This window comes from Protopterus annectens, chromosome 10.part0 (genome assembly GCF_019279795.1).
Source record: "Protopterus annectens isolate FY-2018-M chromosome 10.part0, PAN1.0, whole genome shotgun sequence".
In the NCBI taxonomy this organism is placed as follows: domain Eukaryota; kingdom Metazoa; phylum Chordata; order Ceratodontiformes; family Protopteridae; genus Protopterus; species Protopterus annectens.
The window spans coordinates 297985372-298009516 of record NC_056744.1 but is presented as its reverse complement, the minus strand read 5'-3'; the positions used below and the strand labels follow the sequence as shown (position 1 = coordinate 298009516).

General features: G+C 43.5%; 1 protein-coding gene across 2 annotated transcripts in view; it reads right to left on the bottom strand.

Moving 5' to 3' along the window:
- Positions 1-337: 337 nt before the first annotated feature.
- LOC122813052 (cholesterol transporter ABCA5-like) overlaps positions 338-24145 on the bottom strand; it is a 2390735-nt gene continuing 2366927 nt past the window's right edge. For both annotated transcript variants that reach the window (XM_044085171.1, XM_044085172.1), the window contains exon 39: positions 338-1377. In XM_044085171.1, coding sequence (XP_043941106.1) covers positions 1276-1377 — 102 coding nt within the window. In that variant the 3' untranslated portion in view covers positions 338-1275. The remainder of the gene's footprint in view (positions 1378-24145) is intronic.

Here is a 24145-nt window from a genome sequence, read left to right as displayed (position 1 = left end):
CTACTGTATCTCTGTACTCAGCAGAGTAAGGCAAAGAACTCATTCTGAATAGGAAGCCAGATTACCATGCTCAAAGTAGTTATTCAAACCCTCAACAGAAAAAGTAAAAATTATTTTGTTTCTTGCATAACACCTACCTACAATACTTCTAACTGTATAACAGGTGTTTCAATTGTTGATGTTGAAAACAGCTGTTAATTTGCTTGACTCAGTAATTATTACTTGACTGAGTCTTTCAATAAACATTAACTTGTGTTCAGAGAACCTGATAATTCCACGGGAAATGTATATTTTACTGGTCATATGTTAATTTACTTAAAGAATAAAAAACAATAAATAATACAAACCATGCACCATAGTCTTTATTTTTAAACCAGTTTAAAATTAATGTTCCAACAAAAAATAAAGTGTGGCAAACAATATCACAGTTAACGTTGACTAATCAAAATCTCTACATACTGAACGTGTAGAAACAAGATTTTGCTGCAGTAACCTGATATGACTTACTTTTTTAGTCTGTAATTCACACGTGCCCAAAGCAAGCATCAGGCTTTCTTTTTATGGTGCTGAATTTACTTGATAAAAAGGTTGAAAAAGTCTTACAGCTGTTTTTGTGGAATACACAGCATTGCTAAGGCTTCAGGAAGTTTGTGATAATTCACATTTGAAATAAGGGTATCAATGAACATAATTTTACTCCTTAAGATATGCTGATGTCAGAATGAAGCCTAATCATGTAAAATATGCTGTGGTGCTGTGTCTTGTATCTAAGCACATCATGGTAGTTGTACAGGCATTATTAGTGGAACCACTGACACTTCGCTATATACCAAAAGATATAAAAATCTTCATTGCACCTGGTTAACTCAGTGAAGCAAGTTTTGGTGGTGTAGTCTGTGCACATTTAAATGTTAAAAGTGCTCTTGCAATATTTTTACATGAGAGTAGCAGAACAATCATAAGGCAATATGCAATCAATTGTCCTTTCTTTTTTGCTACTTTACAGTAATAAAATGCACTTTGGGAATTAGGAAATATAATCTGAAATGGGAAATACAATTTATTAACTACACAAGCACTATACAGGGTCTGAAGCTGAGGGTCTTAAGTAAATCCAGTGTGTGTGTGTGTGGGGGGGGGTAACATCACATGGGAGAGGTAGCTTCATTTTCATCTTTCACAAAAAAGTCAGTAAGGCTAAGTGAGTTAGAAGTGCAGCATCACTCTTTATGATTGTGACAATATTCTCCAATAAACTGGCATCAAAATGATGCTTTAACATTCTTCTTGTTGCTGAAGCTTTTGCCACTGAAAAGATGTTTGTAAAGGTACATCAATGTTCTCCTTTTCTTGTTCTTTAACAAGCTCAGTAAACACCTAATAAGAAAAGAATAAAAAAAATGTTGCCATTACTATGAAATATTTTGTATTTTATTAGTTTTATAGCAGTCAGAGGCAAAAGAAACTAATATAAATGTACTGCGGTAGTACAGTTTCAATATTACATCCTTATTACAGACAACAAGGTACCACTGAGCCAAACTGCGTCAAGAAGTTTACTCCTCTCAAAACAGTTACAAATGACAGGGTAACTACAATCTATGACAATGTCTTTGAATAGACATGGGAAACAAAACTGCCATGAGACTGTATTTAGTTTCAGTAAATTTCCATATTGTACGTATGGTGTGTCTTCCACATTTAAATAATTCTGTAAGCCATCTGTGACGAGGCAGGGACAATGAAAACTCTAGTCTACTGTATTTACATTGCCCTTTATAATACTATATGCCAATTACAGAGTTTTATCTTTCAGGAGAGTGCAAAAAATACCTCTCTGTGAGGGTATTCATCATGACAGTAGCTGTACGATTGGGTCATGCAGGAAATCGCACACAATTTGAAACAAAGCTTTAGATGAAAGTCAGTTTCTCAGCCAAAAAGATTCAACAGTCAGACATTCCTGGGGGGGATTCCACTACTAAGCCACACACAGCCCAAGTATGTAAAAGTGAAACAGAGTATAAAGGATTAGTCCAGATAAAATCACTTTAGCTAGCAGATCTAGGAGACTCTCTCTGATATCCTCCTTGTGGGAGAAATAAAGACACCTTGTTGAAGTTTCCAGTAGTTTATTCAGTTAAGCAGGTAGATGGACAAGTGTTCTTGTTCTAGTAGCCAAATACCTTCCTCAGGTCTGATCTGCACCTAGACAATAGGTTAACAAAGCTATTATGCCAACAACAAAGCCTTAGGGGAGAGACTGTTAGCAATTAAAGATATGGCAAGGTAGAACAGTAAGTATAAAGTTAAACAACACAAAACAATTCTCCAACAAAAGTAATGGTAAACATTACAAAGACATTAACAGCATTAATAAGCAACTTAATAACACTAAGGTAAATATTAATTATATACATAAGACCACAAAACCTACTACAAGTACAAACGCAGGGTGATGCAGTCAGGGAATTAATTATAGAGCATTTATTCAGCAGCATTTAGCCATACATTTATTATTACGGTAAGTACCCTCACACTACAGTATTATGTGCACCATAAGGATCAGTGCTGCAGTAATATAACAACATTTGGAAGAATTCAAAATAGTGTATCTTCTTGTCTCCATCAATGGATGGGTTGTCTAAAGTAAGTCCTGAAGGACAACTAAAACTAACCCTGTCTCACCTTTAAAAGGTTTGAGTGGATGACCAGGTGGCAGGCTCACAAATATTCTCAGACAAACATTTTGAAAAAGGCTGTAGTGATAGCAGCTGGCAAGAAGGGATGGAACGTAATCTTAACACTCAAACGCATTAGTTTTTGACATAACAAAAAAGGATGAAATTAGTTAAAATCTGTCTGGTCACTAAGTAAGTTTGCTTCCCTTTCACATAAATAAGTGATGACACTGCCTAATGCATTTGGGCCTCTCTATACAATGCCCAAGATCTTGTTTATTCATCCATGAAATGAAAAAAAAATCCATTCTTTTATGTTCTCCCTGGGAAGAAGACAAACTTGGACAGACTGAATCAGTGAAAATTCAGAGACAATTTTAGACATGAAGGAGAAATTTGCTCTTTGGGGCACTCAATCCTTGTAGACAACTGTAAAAGATTTTTCAAACATTGAGACTTGCACTTGAGAAATCTTACTCAAGAACATGACTGCAATGAAGAAAATTATATGAGTTCAACTGAACTAATATGTTGAAAGGGAGTAATGAAAATTTTTCAGTCATGACATCAACACCCCGAGTCTGAAATACTGGCCTCCCAAGAACCTTAGATGCAGAATCCCTTTTCAGAATCTTTTACTACCTGCATTGCTAGTTCATGTCAGTTTGTTGTAGGGATTTAGTACAATGTGCTCCTAGACCTAGGCCCTGCAACAGTCTTGGATTTGATTCCCACAGCCTACATTTGCCTACTGTGTGACCCTAAGCAAGTAATTTATCCAGACACTGCTCCCAGGTTGCCCCTGAAAAGGGACTATGTTGTCCAGCAGGCCTACCTGACGAATAAATGTGTATTATTATTATTATTATTATTACTACTCGGGTAGCTGCACAAGCAAGGAAATAGAGATGGCTGAAAAACTAAATAATGTGTCACCATAACGTTCCATCTGTGTTATCCATTTTCATTCTTCCTCAATTGTTGAGTTGAGATCCAATCCTTGGATCAGATTTGGCTACTTCTTCCAGATCGCAGAACACTGAAACTCTGGAGCTCCTCACTTTACCCATAACCCCCTAGCCACCTTACATACCTCAGATCTAGCTTGCTGCACATAGGCCTACAGAGCAGTGGAGAACTAATAAATAATGGAATCTGGGGCTCAAACAAGGGAACAGTGGTTCTTCCAACATTCTTCTATCTTTCCAGGAGTACAGCAAAGGAGGAAAGTGGTGGGAGGGAAGTTGAGGAAGAATGAAAACAGACAACACAGATGGAACTTTATGGCGAATACATAACTTTTTTTTTTTTATCTAATGTTGTCATTTTCATTCCTTCCATAACTGTTGGGACAGGGTCCCCAGCTACCTAAATCCTGGGAGGACGCTAAGGAAGGATATTCCTGAGCACAGCTGAATCAAAGGCTGCTCTTTTCCTAGAGACCACATCTAATTTATAATGAGTAATAAAGGTATGAGGATTAGCCCAAGTTTTGGCTGCACAAATATCATCCATCCAAAGAAGTTCTGGACAAAAAGGCTGAAGACATTGTCACAGACCTGATGGAATGTGGTTTTGGTAAAGGCAAACTCACTTTTTCATATACAAAGTTAAAACAACCAGCCAACCATTTGGCTAAAGTAAGTTTAGAGACTGGTTTGCCTAATTTAGATTCAGAAAAGTAAACAAATATCTGTTCAGATTTCCTTAATTCTTTGGTTCTGTGAAGGTAAAAACATAACTGTCTATGAAAATCCAATAGATGTAACATATTTTCTCCTTTGTTTGAGAAATATGGAAAGAAGACTGGAATGTTGATAACCTGATTAATATTAGATTCTGACACCACCTTAGGTAGAAAGTAGGGATTGGTCCATAAAGATATTCTATCCTTGTGAAAAATTAAATAAGGAGGTTTAGAAAAAAGAGCCTGAAGTTCAGACACTCTCTGCCAGAAATAACAGCAACTAAGAAAATAGTCTTCCAGGTCAAAACATTTTAGTTTAGACTTAGCTGATGGTTCAAAGGGGGGTTGGCTGAAGTCCAGAAGAAAAACATTTAAATTCCATGGAGAAGTAGGATCCTGTAGAGGCGGTTTAAGTAAACATGTTCCTCTTAGAAAGGTTTTGCAAAGCTTGAGAGGAAGCTAAGGTCAAGTTATTTACTCATACATGAAATTAGAAATGGCTGCTAATTGTACTCTGGCAGTTGAGGAGCTAGACCCTACACTGAAAACTGTAGCTAAAGAGTCAAGAACCTTAGAAACTGGTGCCGAAAAGGGATCTAAATTTTTTATGTGACCAAAAAACAAATATTTTTCATTTACTTTTGTAAACTTTTTTAGTGGAAGCTTTGTGAGATGATAACAGAATGTGACATAGAGGGGTGGAGAGCCTGGACTGTCTTGCAATTAATGGAACTGAAGAAACCATGCGGTCAACTTGAGGCCTGAAATGTCCAGATAAGTCATGTCTGTCGGGTGAGACAATAGGTCTGGAGTTGGATCCAGAATCCAGGGTGGATGTAGAAGATGAGGCCAAAGGAAGCAAAACCAGACCTGATGAGGCCAGTTAGGGGCAATGATGATAACTGTGATCTTTAATCAAGATGCTTTCTGTAGAAATGTGGGTATTAGGGATAAAGGGGGTAAACATAAAAAAATCCGGAGGGCCAAACTTGAAGTGCAGCATCCCTCAGAGACTCCGCCACTGGAGGGCACAGGGCAAAGAACCTACTGCACTTTTTGCCGAGAGAAAATTCAAAAAGGTCACATGACTGATCCCATTAATGGAAAATCCTCTCCACCACCTTCATGCTGGTAGACCACTTATAAGGTATTAGAATAGACCTGCTACATTTATCTGCAATCATACTGGACTTCCCCAGAATGTGCTTTGCTATCAGAAAGCAATTGGATGACATCACTCATTGTCATACTCTCATACCTTCTCGACAAAGATGGTAACATCTGGTTCTCCCTTGTTTGATGATATACCAGACGACCAACATACCGTCTGCCTGAATTGCAATAGTCCCAGTTGGGAGAGTGTCTTGGAAGGCCTGCAATGCTAGGAGGACAGCTCTCATCTCCTGGACACTAATATGCATGTTGGCCTGTTCGGGGGATCATGTACTTTGAACTGTCCTTTCCAAGAAGTGACCCCCCCCCCACCTGATCTGACAGGCATCCGTGGTCAGTATGGCCTTGGGTTGAAGGAGAACAAAGGGACAGCCTTCTTGTATTTGATTTAAATGGATCACCCACAGGAGGTAATTCTTGCAAACCTGCATTATTTTGACTTGACTGGATAAAAGTTGTTGGAGAATAGACCACTGAGATGTGAGTGTCCATTGATGGATCATATGGTATCTTGCCAGTGGTAGAAGAGTGATTGTCACTGACGTGGAGCCTAATGCTTGGAGTATCAGATGAGCTGAAAGAGAAGAGCTTGGATTTATCTTGTTGACCTGGGAATGAATTGTTTTATGGTATCTTGCCAGCGGTAGAAGAGTGACTGTCGCTGACATGGGGCCTAATGCTTGGAGTATCAGATGAGCTGAAAGAGAAGAGCTTGGATTTATCTTGTTGACCTGGGACTGAATTGTTTGAATTCGAGACACAGGGAGAGAAGCTATTTGAGTGACCATATTGAACAGAGCACCAATGAGTTCCAGAGTATGACTTGGATTGAGTTGAAATTTGCTGTAACTGACAGAAATCACAGGACGAGAACACAGCTAGAGTAAATAGTTCCATGCTTGAATTAGTTGATGCCTGGTTGGAGTGGTCAGGAACCAGTCATCCAGATGTAGAAACATTCAGAATCCGCACAGTCTCATGTGAGCTACAACTACTGCCATGCACTTGGTAAACACCCTGGGAGCTGTGGTGAGACCAAAGGGCAGTGCTCTGAATTGGCAGTGACTGGCTCCCAAGTCAGAAGCACAGACATCTTCTGGATCATCTGTTCATTTTGATGTGATAGTACACATCCTGAAGATCTGTCAATCACATCCAGTCATCCTTGTGCAGAAACGGCAGAATGTACTGAATTGTGACCATCTGGAACTTAGTATGCTGAGCTGATCGATTTAGTTTCCTGAGATCCAAGATTGGCTTCCAGTCCCCTGTTTTTTTGTGGCACTAAAAATAATCTTGAATAAGTTCCTCACTATTTCTGGTCTGGAGGGACCTCTTGGATGACTCTAGTGCTGCTGCTCCCTCTGACTGGGTGGATTATCTGGGATTTTGTTTGACACTAGAGGGGCTAAATGGGGAAAATGATATTCTATAACCTCTGGATATTATCCTCCGCACGGATGTATCTTTTGTAACTTCTAGCCAGCCTCTTTTTTTGCAGGGATAAATGACCCCTGACTGACTCCACAGAAGGACAGTTGGGCCTCCTTTCAAAAGTGCTAACAGGATCTGTCAGAGGAAGGATCCCTGATTATGAAGACCACCTTTGCCATGGTGTTGGCATCTTCTGCTTGAGTTTCCCCCCTGCCCCTGGAAGAAATATCTCCACGTGGATCTCGGAAGTGACCCTGGGATTTTTTGAACCACATTTTCCATTGCTGGTTCCTAGAAAAGGTCTGTTGAGGGGTCAAAAAACATATGCCTACAGCAGACAGGGTTTTCCCTTCCTGCTCACACCTAGAGAGTGTGTCTTTTACTTTGGGGACAAATAAGGAGATTCCATCAATGGTAGCATTGACAAAGGAAGATTCAAAGGGTTCCACAAAGTCACATAAGCGCAACCAGGCATGTCTTCTGATGGAAATGCCTGAACCCATCACCAGTGAGATACCTTCAGCCATGAGGGAGATAAGCCACATGGAAGAATTTGAAATAGACTGAAGGGAAGCCAACTGCAAGGAAACAGTACTCTCTGCCTTGAAGGATATGGTCCCAGAGACAGATTTGGAAAGTTCTTTGATCACATCCCTCTGGAGTCTTGTAAAATGTGCCAAATACTTCAGTGAGCTATGGGCGATGATCACTGAAGCATAGACATGCTCCCTGAACCTGTACAGTGCCCTAGACACCCTGTTAAATGGGAGGACACAGGAACTTTGTTATGCCAGTTCCCTTTTAGTGGCCACCACTATGACCATGGCATAAATGGGTACTCCTTTATTCCAGTGTGGAGTAGGTGGTGCCAGGAATCTATCTGGTCTATTAAAGATCTGTTCAGTCATGTAAGGCTCCTTCCATGCCCGTCAGGATACTAAATCAATGAGCTCATTGGCAGGCGGAGTCATCCAGAAGGTAGATGGGCCAGTACCAAAGGCCTCCAGGAACATCAACTCCTCTTGGGAAGGATTATCGGAGAACCAACCACCCCTTTGCTTTAGATGTCTCAAATATGACATCATCAGGTGGTGATCAGGGGGGGACCCTTCATTAAAGTCAGTGTCCTCAGTAACAGACTCTTGTGGAGAGTCTAAGCACCTCCTTTTGCACTTCCTCTTCTGCGGAACCTCCTTGGTGGGATGCACCGGGGAGGTACTGAAAGAGATAGCTATACCCTGCTGGGTGGTCTGGAGACTGGTTTTGGCTTGCTGCCTCAGTGGAACAGATGAATGAGGCTCTGGATGTAGAATTGAATGGGACTGAGGAGTTGGAAATGAAGAAGGCAGAGAAGTCTGAACTCTGGGAATAGAGAAGGCTCTCAGTATTACCGCAAAGGTAGAATTCCTGGCAGAAAGAAAAACTGATGGATCTGACAAGGCAGGCCTATGGACCATCAGCTCCCTTTATCCTGCAGTAAAATTATTCACGGAGGGAGTTGGAGCCAAGCTTTCCAGCACAAAAGCTCCGAGGGATAGAGACGGCTCCAACAACTTCTAAGTCAAATCTAACACCCTGGAGTCAGCGCCAACTCTACGGCTATGAGAGTCATCCAGCTCCAAAGTACTCAGTGCTGGATAGCTCAGCGACACCATCAGAGTCAAAGATGGCAACGTCTTTGGATTCGAGGCAGACAACTCCAGGAATTTTGGATATGATGGCTCCAAAACTGAAGGATGGATCAGAGAAGGAGCTAATATCGGAGGTGTAGAACTAACAACAGCCAAAAGAACTCCCATTTGTATCTACATCCTGAGAAACTTCCTCATCATCTTGTCCACATCTGCTTCAGATGGGTTTCTCAAAGAATACATGGATGAAGCCATGGATGAGGGTCTTCAGTGGTGATGAGGAGATTGTGCCAAAAAGGTCGATGGGAGTGGAGAGGTGATTGGCTATGACAGTAATTGAGGTGAATTGATCTGGGGTGATTTTCTGGATCTAGGTCTCTGATCCAACTTTTTACCTTTGTTTGAGATGCAGCTCTGAGGACAGAGCCGAAGTAAAACCCATTGTCAAATCAGGAGATCTCTTACGAGATTCTACTGAATGAGAATCTCCTTTTTTTCAGCCTTTTAGGTGTTTGAGCCCCAGAGGACGTCGATGCAGGTTTTTAGAGCAGCAAGCTTCTAAGAATTAGCTTACAGTTAAAGTCAATTAAGATAAGGGAATTAAATCCCTTACAAATGTCACAGCTGGAAACGAGGGAAAAAGGTCCTAAACAGTACACACAGTTTGAATGTGTATTTGAATTTGGAATTTTGTGGCTGCAGGCTACACATTTTTTAAACTCTGAAGGTTCATCAGACATTACAACGAAGATGCATAAGGTATTGGAAGAATAAGGTAGAACCGCCCTTTTTTTTAACAGAATGAAGAAAAGAAATTAACAACAGTAACGTGTGAGAAAGGATACTAAAAATTACTATAAAGGGACAGAATACCAGTGACAGTAATGAAGAATATTATAAGTGTAAAAAGATAATATTATAACCTTAAAAATAACAAGGTTTAAATGGAGGAAAAGACCAAAAGTTATAATAATTATAAGAATTATAGAAAAAAACAGAATGCTATGGTTCATAGGCTGATACTAGGCTATCTGCCCTAGGGCATTTATAAGCCTAGCCAGAGTGTGTTTGGCTTTCACCACCCTTTTAGATTAGTTGACTGTGCCTCTGTATAGTAGGTCACAGAAGATAGCCCTTTTAAGGTTAGTTTACTGTGCCTCTGTCTAGTAGGGACACAGAAGAGATCCCAGGGGTAAACCTACGATCTCCCATCCACTAGACAAAATTTCTCTTGAAGAGGGTAATTGAGGGGCTCTGCCTAACATGGATTGGGATTTTGTTCCAGAGTGAGAGGAACCTCTGGGATATGAATCTGTCCATCCAGCATGTCTTATTTATTTCTGTGCTGAGGTTTAAGTCCCCGGAGCATGTAGCTCTAAGGGATTTGGATTTCCTGAGGTGGAGCATGTCCATTAATTCTGGGTTGGACATGGCTTTATACGTCAGGCACAGATCGCCTCTGAGTAGGCGGTAAGCAACTGAGTAGAGCTGGAGTTTCTTTAGTATAACTGCGTAGGGCATCTGTTTGAGTCCCTTGATCCTCTTGGTGAGGTACCTTTGGGGTCTTTCCAGTTCCTGCAGGTGTCGGGTAAGGTACATCTCAAATGGGGCACTGTATTCAATTATGGGCCTGATGAGTGATGAGTAGAGGGGCACAATGACCTCTCTTGATCTAGATGTGAACCCTTTTGTGATAAGATGGGCTATATAGAACGTCTTTCTAACCACGTTGGCAAAGTGATTGTCAAAGGAGAGATTGCTATCTACTTGGGTCCCCAAATCCCTAATTACTTCTTCCGTACTTAATGGATTACCACCTATGTGGTAATTTGTGGGCACTTTGTTTTTCCAATACCTTATGCATCTTCGTTGTATGCACTTTTTGGCATTTAGCTTTAGGCCATGGCACTGGCACCAGTTATCTGGCTCTGTGAGACCCTTTTGAAGGATGCTTGTGTCAGTCGGCGAGTCGATTATGGCACCCAGTTTGCAGTCATCTGCAAACTTGGTCAGCCATAGTCCTCCCATGTTAGCCTGTACCTCAGAGAAATATATACCGAACAAGAGAGGTCCCAGGACTGAGCCTTGTGGGACGCCACTTGTAACTGGTTTAGAGTCTGACATGGCACCTGCAATTCTGACCATGTGGGTTTTATCCCTGAGCCAGTTTGCAACCCATCTTGTGACATAGGGGTTGATATTTAAACTGGTGAGCTTATTTATGATGCCCGAGTGGGGTATTGTGTCGAAGGCATTTGCGAGGTCCAGGTAGGCTGTGTGGACTACCTTCCCTTCATCTATGGCCTTGGTGACTGTTTCAAAGAAGTCGACCAGGTTCAAGAGGCAAGATCTGCCTTTAACAAAGCCAAATTGGGTAGGATCCAGTGTTTGGAGGTTCCCAATGTCTTTGTTTATGAGTTCCATGATAATACACTCCATAGCTTTACAGATCAGGCTAGTCAGGCTTATAGGGCAACAGTTTCCGGGGTCTGTTGTGGCACCACCTTTGTGGAGTGGGACCACTGTTGCTGTACGCCATTCCTTGGGTACATATCCTGTAGTAAGGTTGAGATTGAGCAGTGACTTTATGTGAGGGTTCAGTTCTTCTTGGAGCTTGTGTAAGACGCAGCCTGGGACACCGTCCGGTCCCACTGATGCTGTGTTTTTTGCTTTGGAGAGGGCAGCTCTCACCTGTGCATCTGTGATGTCAGGAAGGCTACACTCTGTTGGGATAGACATTTTTGGGGTGGAAGGGGGGGAGAAGTCTGTACTGAACCTGTCTGCCAGGATGTTGGCAATGTCTGTGGGTTCAGTGTATTTTTTGTCATTTTGCACTAACTCAGAGCATATCTGGGAGTTGCCACCCAGGTTCCTGACATAACTAAAGAAGGCCTTGTGATTATCTTTAGCATCTTGTGCAATTTTTCTTTCGAAGCTGGACTTAGATGATTTTATACGGGATCATAGTTTCTTGCTAGTACTGATCAGAGATGCCTTCCCTTTTTGGGAGTTTGCTCTATCATGCAGTAGCTTCCTCCTACTGTTGTATAGCTTATTTATGGCTGGGGTCCAGCAGACAGGTCTCCTGCCATTACAGGAGTGAGTCTTGGTTTTATTTGGGATAGCACGATCCATGCATTCCTGTAAGTATCCACAGAAGGCGTTTGTAAAGGATTCTGCGGTTTGGGCTGTATTTTCCACTGGCCTGGGGGCTTTGAAGGATTCCACCTCGGTTTTGAGAAGTGTGAAGTTTGCTTTTGAGAAGTTCTTCACTGTGGTTTCCTTGGCTGGGGGTGGGGATGGGATATGAATGTCCAGTGAGATTAATTTATGGTCAGATCTTACCAATGAGGGGTATACCTCTGGTATGGGACACAGAGTCCCCATGTTGGTGATGATCAGGTCCAATATGTTTTCCCCTCTTGTGGGAGTGGTGACCAGTTGTTCCATAGCATTTGAGTTTATAAATTCTAGGAACCATTGGGCGAGGGTGTTGGGGCTTGAGTAGTGCTCCCAGTCTATGTTTGGGTAGTTGAAGTCACCCAATATAATGGTGTTTGGAGAGACCTTCATATTCTCCAGTGTTCTTAGGAAAGCCGAGTGGGGTTCCTGAGTTTGGGAGGGTGGTCTGTAGCAGGCTACAAACTGAAAGGCAGTTTTGACCACTGTTAGTTGCACACGGATGGTCTCCGATGTTTCGTGCAGTGCCACTAACCTGGAGGTGTGGGTATCTTTGATGAATATGGATATTCCCCCTCCATTTGTGGTTCAGTCTGAGTTTTGGGGCTGAAAAGCATGGTATGAGGTATAACCTGGTAGTGCTGGGGTGCTCTCGGGAGCCTTGAACCAGGTTTCTGTTACTGCACAGATATTGATATTCTCCATACTGAGGAGAGCCTCGAGTGCATGCATCTTGAGGTTTAGACTTCTGGCGTTGAACAGCATTACCCTTAGTTTCTTTTTCCTTGCGTTGTCTATGGAGGTGGGTTTGTCTTTTGAGCCTTGCCTAAAAAAGGCACTATGGGGGTGGTAAGAGCCTTAGCCAGTATTCGAAAGCCCAGGGGTGACAGGTGCAAGCCGTCCCTAGTGAAGCAACGTGGCTTGTCGAGCATGTCATCCCAGGCTGACAGACACTGGATCCCCTTTGAATGACACCAATACTTTAGCCAATTGTTAAAATTTATCATTTTGTCTTTATACTGTGGCATCATTCTTGGTGAGGGCAAGATGCTACTCAAGGTCAGGGTCATACCGGCCTGGGTTACATGACCAGAGAGCTCCTCTATGTCTCTTTTCATATAGTCCAGGGAGGTACGTCTCAGGTCATTCACACCAGCATGGACAATGATGGAGTCATATTTGTACTTGCTTTGGAGTGACCTGAGTGCTTCTGTTATGTGGTGGATCCTGGCACCTGACAGGCAGCTTACAGTGACCTTCTCCTTGTTCAGCTTGGTGAGTGGGACGTCAGTGTGTCTGACAACAGTCACCTATTACAAGTGTATTAGGTGTGTTGTTTAGCCTTAAGGGCTGTGACTGTGTGGCACACTGACTTTGTGAACTATGTGATACGTGGGTATTGTTGTGGGATAGCGGTTGCTTGGATGTCTGCTTTGGAGGTCTCTGCTGCTTGGGCAGATTTTTATTTAGAGCCTCCGAGTGTGATTTTGTGTGTTTATGTGTTTGGTTTGCTGTTGTGATAGGTCTATGTGAGACTGGATTTGTTGTGTGTGTGGTTACCTTCTCCTCCTGACTGACTGTGCCAGTACTGGGTTGAGAGAGCTCAGCCTCCAGTTTGGCTATATAGTTGCATCTCTCACATATATTTGAGCTTGTTGGGAGGAGGAGAGGGTGGTCTGTGTACATAAGGCAGTTGTAACATTGCCTCAAGATTCCCAGATTTACCAGCTGGACTGGAGAGTAAACCCGAAACTGACTTTTGGACATGCCAGAAAAGTATAAGGAACTACTTTTTGACTGATCAAAAAGGACGAATAGGGAGCCAAGTACTTAAAGGGAGTATAAGAGGGTGTAGTGCTTTAGTTTATTAGTGTTTACTTATAAGATTACTTATACGAGCATCTGCAGGGCTTTAGAATGAAAATAGAGTGCTTACTTTGAGATTTAGAACAGTTCTAAGGGAAAAAGTGAAGAACAGACTTTGTGGAGCCAGGAATACTTAAAACCCGTTTAAGCGGCACTGCCCGATGCTGCGCTATGTGCAAAATCGTGCAAAACCGCGCAAATGCGGGTTTTAAAGCAGGGAAACTGAAAGAGATAGGAATTGACCCAAAACGTCCAATAAGCTACTAGTTTCAGGGCTGAGACCACTCCTCCAGGGACAGATAGGCTGCTCAAAGCTCCCCAATCTAACTGGTGAACAGAGAAGCTTCCTCCTATCCAAGTAAGGATATGGGCAACACAGGAAACTATACCACAGTCCGGAATTCAGCAAAACCTGAAATCTGGACTAATCTAATTCAGCAAAGGTGGGAAAAGAGAATATTTTTTTTGGTTTTTTTTGTTTTTTTCAGGAAAAAGCAGTAAAACACAGAAAACACTGTAAATGCTATAAACAGGCTAGCGTACTTTAGTGTGTAGCCTACAACAGTAGAAACAACAAATGAGATCTGAGGTATGTGAGGTGACTAGTGCATTATGGGTAAAGGGAGGAGCTTGGGAGTTTCAGTGCTCTACAATCTAGAAGAAGCGGCTGAGACGCGTCTGAGGATTGGATCTGAACCCAACAGTTGAGAAATGAATGAAAATGACATCATCAGATTTTAACTTTATGAAAGACTGGGCCAAATGATTATCAAACTCACATAATAAGATTTAGTAAAATCTGTGGTAGAAAAAAAAAACCGCTAGGTCAAAAAAACTCTTGTGATGTCAATAAGAAAATCTGGGTTATTACAAAAGATAAGACTTTGTTCTGGTATTAAGCTTTTTATTGTACTTTAAAATATAAAGTACTAAAGAGACGGTAATGAAGAAACAAACCACTCCCACAAGAGGGGAAAACATACTAGACCTGATCATCACCAACATGGGGACTCTATGCTCCAGACCAGAAGTGTAACCCTCACTGGTAAGATCAGACCATAAACTAATCTCACTGGATATTCACATCCCGACCCCACCCCCTGCCCAGAAAACCACAGTGAAAAACTTCTCTAAAGCAAATTTCACACTCCTCAAAACCGAGGTGGAATCCTTCAAAGCCCCCAGGCCTGTGGAAAATACGGCCCAGACCGCAGAATCCTTTATAAACGCATTCTATGAACACCTTCAGGAATGCATGGATCATGCGATCCCAAATAAAACCAAGACCCAATCCTCCAAAGGCAGACGCCCTGTCTGGTGGACCCCAGCCATAAACAAACTATACAATAGAAGGAGGAAGCTACTAAATGATAGAGCAAAATCCCAAAAAGGGAAGGCATCACTGATCAGTATTAGCAAAAAACTACGGGCACTCATAAAATTGTCTAAGGCCAGCTTCGAGAGAAAAATTGCAAAGGACACTAAGGATAATCACAAGACTTTCTTTAGTTATGTTAGGAACCTGGGTAGTAATTCCCAGATATGCTCAGAATTAGTCCAAAATGACAAAAAATACACTGAACCCACAGACATTGCCAACATCCTAGCTGACAGGTTCAGTGCAAACTTCTCTCCCCCCTCCCCACCAAAAGGGCAAATATCTATTCCAGCAGAGTGCTGCCCCCCTGACATCTCAGATGTTCAGGTAAGAGCCACCCTCTCCAAAGCAAAAAACACAGCATCAATGGGACCAGACGGTGTCCCGGGCTGCGTCCTACATGAACTCCAAGAAGAGCTAAACCCAAACATAAAACTACTGTTCAATCTCAGCCTTACTACAGGATATGTGCTCAAAGAGTGGCGTACAGCAACAGTGGTCCCTCTCCATAAAGGTGGTGTCTCAACGGATCCTGGAAACTATCGCCCCATAAGCCTGACTAGCTTGGTCTGCAAAGCTATGGAAAGGATCATCATGGACCTCATAAATAAAGATATTGGGGACCTACAGACACTGGATCCTACCCAGTTCGGCTTTGCTCAGGGCAGATCCTGCCTCTTAAACCTGGTTGATTTCTTTGAAACAGTCCCCAAGGCCATTGACGAGGGGAAGGTGGTCCACACAGCCTACCTGGACCTCGCAAAAGCCTTCGATACAATACCCCACTCGGGCATTATAGATAAGCTCACCAGCTTAAATATAAACCCCTATGTCACTAGATGGATTGCAAACTGGCTCAAGGACAGAACCCACATGGTTAGAATTGCTGGAGCCATGTCAGACTGCAAACCAGTTACAAGTGGTGTCCCACAAGGCTCAGTCCTGGGACCTCTTTTGTTCGGTATATATTTCTCGGAGGTACAGGCCAACACGGAAGGACTGTGGCTGACGTTCACAGATGACTGCAAACCGGGCGCCATAATCGACTCTCCAGCCGACACAAGCATCCTCCAAAAGGGCCTCATAGAAACAGACAACTGGTGCCAGAGCCATGGCCTCAAGCTAAATGCCAAAAAGTGTATAGTCATCCCCTTTGGCAAAAACAAAGTGCCCACAAATTACCACATAGGTGGTAATCCATTAAGTACAGAAGAAGTAATTAGGGACCTGGGGACCCAAGTTGATAGCAATCTCTCATTTGACAACCACGTGGCCAAAGTGGTTAGAAAAACATTTTATATAGCCCACCTAATCATGAAGGGATTCACATCTAGATCAGGGGAGGTCATCGTGCCTCTTTACTCATCCCTCATCAGGCCCATAATTGAGTACAATGCCCCTTTTGGGATGTACCTTACCAGACACCTGCAGCAACTGGAAAGACTCCAAAAGTACCTCACCAAGAGGATCAAAGGGCTCAAACAGATGCCATAGACTGCCCGGTTAAAGAAACTCCAGCTCTACTCAGTGGCATACCTCCTGTTCAGAGGCGATCTGTGCCTGACGTATAAAGCCATGTCCAACCCGGAATTAATGGCTATGCTGCACCTCAGAAAATCCAAATCCCATTGAGCTACGCGCTCGAGAGACTTGAACCTCAGCACTGAAATAAATAAGACATGCTGGAGGGACAGATTCATAACCCAGAGGCTCCCTTCACTCTGGAATAAAATCCCAGTCCAGGTTAGGCAGAGTCCCTCATTGACTCTCCAAGAGGAATCTTGATGAGTGGATGGGAGAACGTAGGTTTACCCCGGGTATCACTTCTGTGTCACTGTTAGACAGAGGCACAGTATACTAACCTCGAAAAAGGGCATAGCAAAATAAATTTAAAATGGGTGGCGAAAGCCAAACACATTCTGGCTAGGCTTATAAATGCCCTAGGGCAGATAGCCTAGTATGAACCTATGAACCTATCATCCATGCTCTGAGGATATGTACATACATACAAATGCATACATACAAATAAATATTTCATGCACTGGCAATAATGTCCTTCTAGACTGCCAACATACTAAAACAGTTGTTCTTACAAGTTTTCAGGTTGTTCTTAAAAACATCTAAACTAGCGCTTGCTTTAATGTAATTTGATGGTTTATTCCATGTATCAGCTGCTCTTTCAGAGAGCCAATTAATACACTTCTTATTCCTACAGACTCTTCTACATAGATTATCTGATAATTCTGTACTACTTGTTGATAACCTCAAATATTCCCAGAGATAGTTGTCTCTAAATGCCCTATATACCTGAATAAGGTCTCCTCTTAAATATCTATATGAGACGCTGTAAAAGTTCAGATATTTTAGTCTTTCATAATAACTTAAATTTTCACATCTTTGGATGTCCCTTGGTATACTTCTGATGCATTCTTTCCAGTTTATTCATGCTTGTTTTCTTACAAGGTTTCCATATTGTTATTCCATACTCAAGTTAGGGTGTAATGTAACTAACAAAGAATGATTTCATCATTTCTGATTTTCTAGACTTTATGAATGTTTTATACAACCTACTGTTGTACAACTATCGTTAAACAATTGGTTGATATGATTAGAAAAACTCATAGCTGGATCTACCCCATATGCCCAGTTCCTTAAATGAGTCTACACTTTCAATCACTGTGCGCTATATTAAATACTCACCTTTCAGTTTCTGTCTCCCAAATCTCATATGCTTAGTTTTTAATGTATTTATCAGCATATTATTCTCCTGTGCTCAAATGATCATCTTAGTCAAGTTTTTTTGCAGGCAGGCAGGTAGCATATGTAATCAGTTTTAGCCATTTTCAAGTCATCTGCATAGAATGTAGAATACAGCTGATGACAAATATAAATCTGAAAGACAAATCTAAAAAGTATGGGCCTAGGATTCTAGGACAGAGCCCTGTGCGACATTCTATCTGTAACCTCAAATTTTACCTGTTCAATTGTTCTAAGATACTTGTTATGTGCTATTTATAAGCCATGCACCTATCCATCTTATCAAGAGTTCATCAATACCTAGTTGTTCTAATTTATTGATCCATGTTTTGTATATGACCCTATCAAATGCTGAAGTTAATTCTATATAAATTACATTACAGCACAATTTTTCATTCAGCTACAGGCAGTTTTCAACATATGCATGCTGATATATATTTTCAAGTCCAAGTCTTTCCAAATCTGAGTATCTGAGGTTACCTGGATGCCACTAGGACAACTAATCACCCCTTTTCTGGAGCCAGACTGATTTGCCTAAGACTTTGTAAACATATCTATAATCTGATGTGTCTTAGAACAAATTTTAGAATCTCTACACAGTTTATCAATTTGAATGTATTTATTCATACCACATCTTGTGTATCTATGAAATGGTTTCCTATTATGCTCAATATCTTTATAAAAATTTTCTTTTAGTTTTTTTCTTGATCTTTTCTCACACTATGTTTTTTTTGGTCTGTCCACCTTGTTTATTTCAGTTTTCAAAGTCACAGTTTGACCTTGTTTTCATTTCTTATATTTTTTGTCTTTCACCTAAATCAAGTATCTTGTTCTTATGGAAATATATCTTTCCAAAGTTGTGTGACTGGAGCCACATTTTTTTTTATTTTATTTCCCATTCAAACAATTTCTCTTTCAAATGTTATAATCTTCTATGTACTGATTTAGAGTTTAGTTTGGAAGAATTATCTACCAACAAATGAACCTTTATTACCCCATGATCACTGTGTATCAACGGTGGTAAAACCTGACATGAAATTAGAAGTTATGTACCTACCATAACGTTCCATGTTAGTTGTCTTCATCTCGCCTTCTTCTTGCTGGATGGGTTCGGAGCCGATCCTCGGCTCCGACTCGGCACTAGCTTTAGCTCGAGAACTCCTTTTACCAGCTCGAGGCAACCCTATATCCCATGATGCAAGGCGGAACTACCTCAGATCTCGTTTGGCAGCTAACTAACCCTGCTAAAGACTTATCCTAATATAATTAGGAACCATGGTTCCTAAAAGAAGTCCTCATAACAATGCTCCAGAGGAAGCAATCTAATAGGAACTCTCCAAGATCTGTCCAGGCCAGGGGGAAGGAGGGTGGGGCGCAAGAAGAAGGCGAGATGAAGACAACTAACATGGAACGTTATGGTAGGTACATAACTTCTAAATGTTAAGTTGTCAATCTCGCCTTCATTCTTGCTGGATGGGACCGCCCCTAGCACCTGTATCCCGGGTGGCTCAATGGAACAGACTCTTGAGAACAGTGGAACCAAAACTGGCCCTATCTCTGGAGGCCAAATCCAACTTGTAATGAGACACAAAAGTATGAGGCGTGGCCCAAGTAGCTGCTGCACAAATAGTGTCAATGGGAAGTCTATCCTGAAAGGCTACAGAAGTGGATAGACTCCTGGTCGAATGAGCTTTTGGCTTAGAAGATAGTTGTTTGCCCCTTAGAGAGTACACATAGGAAATGGTGGAAGTCAACCATCTAGATAAGGTCACTTTAGATACTGGAAGACCCAACCTGTTTCCTGCATAGGAGACAAACAATTGGTCTGATTTTCTAAGTTGTTTAGTCCTATGTAAGTAGTACCTGAGCTGACGATGAACATCCAAAAAATGCAGCTTCTGTTCAGCTCTGTCAGAATAGTTAGGAAAGAAAACTGGTAGATCAATAGATTGGTTAATATTGGCTTGAGATACAACCTTGGGAAGAAAGGAAGGGTTAGTCCTGAGCGAAACCCTATCCTTATGAAACACCAGATAAGGTGAACGAATACAGAGGGCCTGAATCTCAGAAACTCTTCTTGCAGAAGTAACAGCCAGCAAAAATATAGTTTTCCATGTCAACAACTTTAAAGAACACGTAGCAGACGGTTCGAAAGGAGGTAGAATAAGGGATGCCAACATTAAGTTCAGATCCCATTGCGGAGGAGGATGTTTCACAGGCGGTTTTAGGAGAAAAACTCCTCTCAAAAAGGCTTTGCATAACCTATGAGACATGATGTTATTGTCCTGCAAGCCAACATGAAATTTGGAAATAGCAGCCATTTGTACTTTGACTGTAGATGATGACGATCCTGAATGAAAAACCTCCGCCAGGAAATCCAAAACAGAATGTATAGGAGCGGTGAAGGGATCAATATTTTTGGCGTTTGCCCAAATAGAAAAGCATCGCCACTTGCTAGCATAAACAGCTCTAGTGGACGACTTCAAAGAGGACACTAAAATGTCTCTGACTGAGTCAGAAATCATTGGTAGCCTGGCTAGGGAAGGAAGTGGAGCAACCAAGCAGTGAGGTTGAGAGAATGAATGGCTCGGTGCTGCTGACCCGACTGGTGGATCAAAAGATCCGGAACTGGGTCCAGATGCCAGGGCTGCACCAGAAGGTGATGATGTAGAGACGGAAACCAAATTTGTCGAGGCCAATATGGAGCAATGAGGATTAATTTGGCTCTCAAAACGGTGGCTTTCTGAATGACTTGTGGAATCAATGGAAAGGGAGGAAAAGCATAAAGAAGTCCCCGAGGCCAATCCTGGGTTAGAGAGTCTCTCAAGGGTTGGCCTGGAAGAGGAAATAGTGTGAAGTAATCTGGGCACTTGCTGTTTTGAGGGGTAGCGAAAGATCGCAACAAGGGTGCCCCACTTCAGAAAAATCTGATCCACTACAGACTGATTGAGAGACCACTCGTGAGGCATCAGAATAGATCTGCTTAGCCTGTCCGCCAATAGGTTGGACCTGCCGGGATGTGCGTTGCTATCAGAAACCGCTGAGAAGAGATCGCCCATTGCCAAAGTCTGAGAGCTTCGACATAAGGGATAGGACCTGGTTCCGCCCTGTTTGTTGATGTACCAGACCACGGACATGTTGTCCGTCTGTACTGCAATAGTCCCTGTGGGAAGAAAGTCGCCGAGGGCTTGCAACGTTAAAAGCACTGCTCTCATCTCCAGGACATTTATGTGCAGGTGGTATTCTATGGGTTGCCACGTCCGTGGACCATCCTGCCCTGATAATGCCCCCACCCGATCAGAGAGGCATCCGTGGTGACTGTGGCAACTGGAGGAGGGGAACAAATGGTCGGCCCTGCTGAAGAAGAGGGAAGATACCCACCATCGTAGATGAGCCCTGCAAGACTGTGTCACTAAGATCTCGTGTCTCATGGGCAGATCGTGGTACGACCACTGCGTGAACAACATCCACTGCAGGAGACGCATGTGGAAGCGAGCTAGTGGAAGAAGAACAATGGCTGCAGCCATTAGGCCTAGAACCTTCAAGACAAACCTGGCTTTGACCTTGTTGCTTTGTAACAGAAGCTGAACAAATTTCTGGATGTCCAGAATCCTTTGATTTGTTAGTCTGGCTAACATTTTGACGGTATCTAACTCTGCGCCTATAAAGGTGATAGATTGGCAAGGCAGCAGAGAGGATTTTTCCAAATTCACCGAAATTCCTAGACTCTTGCAAAGCTGTAAGGTGTAATCTCTGGACCGAAGAAGCTGATCCCTGGAGGTGGCGGAGAGGAGCCAGTCGTCCAAATAAGGAAACACTTGGAATCCTCGACGTCTCAGGTGAGCTGTGACCACCGCCATGCATTTGGTGAACACTCTGGGGCTGAAGTGAGGCCAAAGGGCAGTGCTCTGAATTGGTAATGACTGGCTCCCAGCCGAAGCGGAGAAACCTTCTGGAGCGTCTGTGAATCTTTATGTGATAGTACGCATCCTGAAGGTCTATCGAGCACATCCAGTTGTCCTTGCCCAGAAAGGGCAGAATGGATTGCAGCGTGACCATCCGGAATCTTGCCTTTTTGACAGACTTGTTTAGTCTGCTTAGGTCTAGTATTGGTCTCCAGTCTCCCGTCCTTTTGGGGACCAAAAAGAATCTTGAGTAGAAGCCAGATCCTACTTGGTCTGCCGGCACTGTTTGGATGGCTCTTTTTCCCAGGAGTTTTGAAACTTCCTGTTTTGCCAAATCCCTTTGACCGGGTGAGATGTCTGGAAGGGATTGTAGAGGTATGGGAAACCTTTCAAGGGATTTTGTAACCCTCGGATATAATCGACTGTACCCACTTCTCTTGTGATAGGGATTGCCAGGCTACTGGGTACAGCGAATTCTTCCCCGACTGCCTCCAAGGGTGGACAGTCGGGCAACACCTCAGGGATGCTGAAAGGGCTTCTCAGGAAGAGGCTCCCTGTTGCCCTGGTTCTGAGGACCCCCCCCTGCCTCTAGGGCGGCGTCTATTATTGTTACCCCTCTGCCTCTAGGGGTAAACTGACCACGTGTGTCCGTGTAGCTCCTTGGGCTTTACGGAACCACATCTTCCCCTTCTGACCCTTGGGATATGGTCTAGAAGGAGTGGAAAACTGGACTCCAACGGCAGAAAGAGTTTTACCGCCTTGTTCACATCTGGTCAAAGTATCCTTCACCTGAGGTCCGAACAAAGCCGAACCGTCAAAGGGGGTGTTGGTGAAGGACGCCTTAAAGGGGTCCGCAAAATTACACAGCCGCATCCAGGCTTGGCGCCTAAGAGCAACACCTGTGCCTGCGGCCCTGCTCGTTCCATTGGCTGCATAAGATATGAGCTGCATGGAGGAGTTAGATATCGAATTCAGGATAGCTAGCTGAGAGGCAATCTTTTCCTGAGCCCCAGCAGCTGAAGGATCCTGGACTACTTCCCCCAGTTCCTTGAGAATATCTCGTTGAAGCCTGGTGAAGTGACAAAGGTAATTCAGCGAACGCATTGCAAAGGTCGCTGAAGAAAACATCCGCTTTCCATACCTGTCCATGGTCCTAGAATCCTTATTAGGAGGATGGACAGGTACTGAAGGATCCGCCAGTTCCTTCTTAGTGGCCGCCACCACCATAGCATCCACAGAGACACCTTTGGACAGGAACTGTTTGTCCGAAGGGGCCGTGATGAATTTGGATGGTCTCCTGGGGACAGGTTCCACAGAATCTGGAGTTACCACGCCTTCCGAGCCACTACCTGCATGAGTGGGTCGAAGGCGGAGACACCCAGGAGGTGGAGGGTCGGGATCCAAAGCCTCCAGGTATACCGACTCATCCTCGGAGGGGTCAATGGAGGGCCAATTCCCCTCTGTTTGAGGAGCTCAAGGATGTCTGAAAATGAGACATCCTCAGAGGGGACCGTGGGGAACCCTCCGACTCATCTAAGTCGGTATCAGATGTAGTAGACTCAGGGAGTCTGTGTGTTTCCTCTTACGTCCTCTTCCGAGGGGGTTCACCTGCAGGGTCAGGAGAAACCTCGGAAGAGGAGGAAATTCCCAGTGGGGAAACCTGGGGCGATGGATCCCTGGGCCTGAGAGCAAGAGGCTGGCAAGAGGCTTCTGCAGGCACTGATGAGGGAGGAGCTAGAGGGATAGACCGTTGACCAGGCTCAGAGGCCAGGACACTCCTCATCACCTCAAAGGCTCCTCTCCCCGGGAGACCTGAACACACCCGCTCCGAAGAAACAGGAATGGTCGGCTCCAAGGAGAGAGAAGGCTCTGAGGCAGATGTCGGCGCCGAGCTTACCAAAGCCGAAGCTCCGAGAGGGAGAGCGGGGTCGGACAAGGGTCCGATGCCACTCGCCCCTCGGACCCGACAGTGGAAACCTGACGACCGGATCCCTCCAAGGAAAGTCTCAAGGAGGAGATCGGAGCCGAGGATGACGGAGCCGAAGGATGTATCGGCTCCGCATCGAAACAGTCGCTGTCCCAAGAAGCTCCGGCTCCGAACTCTGGTGTGGAGTCGGAGGAGGAATCTCAAGAATTGGGGCTGTAGCCAAGTCTGTTGAGACGGGCTATGGAGCATTTGGGCCAGTGCCTGAGACTTCAACAGCCTGCTTACCACCCTCTCCAAATCGTGGTCAGACAGCCTGGAAGATCTCGAAGATCGGCTCCGATGGCTCCGCTCCGACAAAAGAGGAGACCCCGGAGCCGAGTGGATACTTAGTATCGAAGGGGACCGGGATCTCTTGCGGGCCGGAGCCATCGGAGCCGAAGTCCCTTGAACCCCAGATGGAGCCGAGGATCTCGGCTCCGATGCTGGATAAAGTGTCGGCTCCAGCCGGAGCCGACAAGGCAACAGT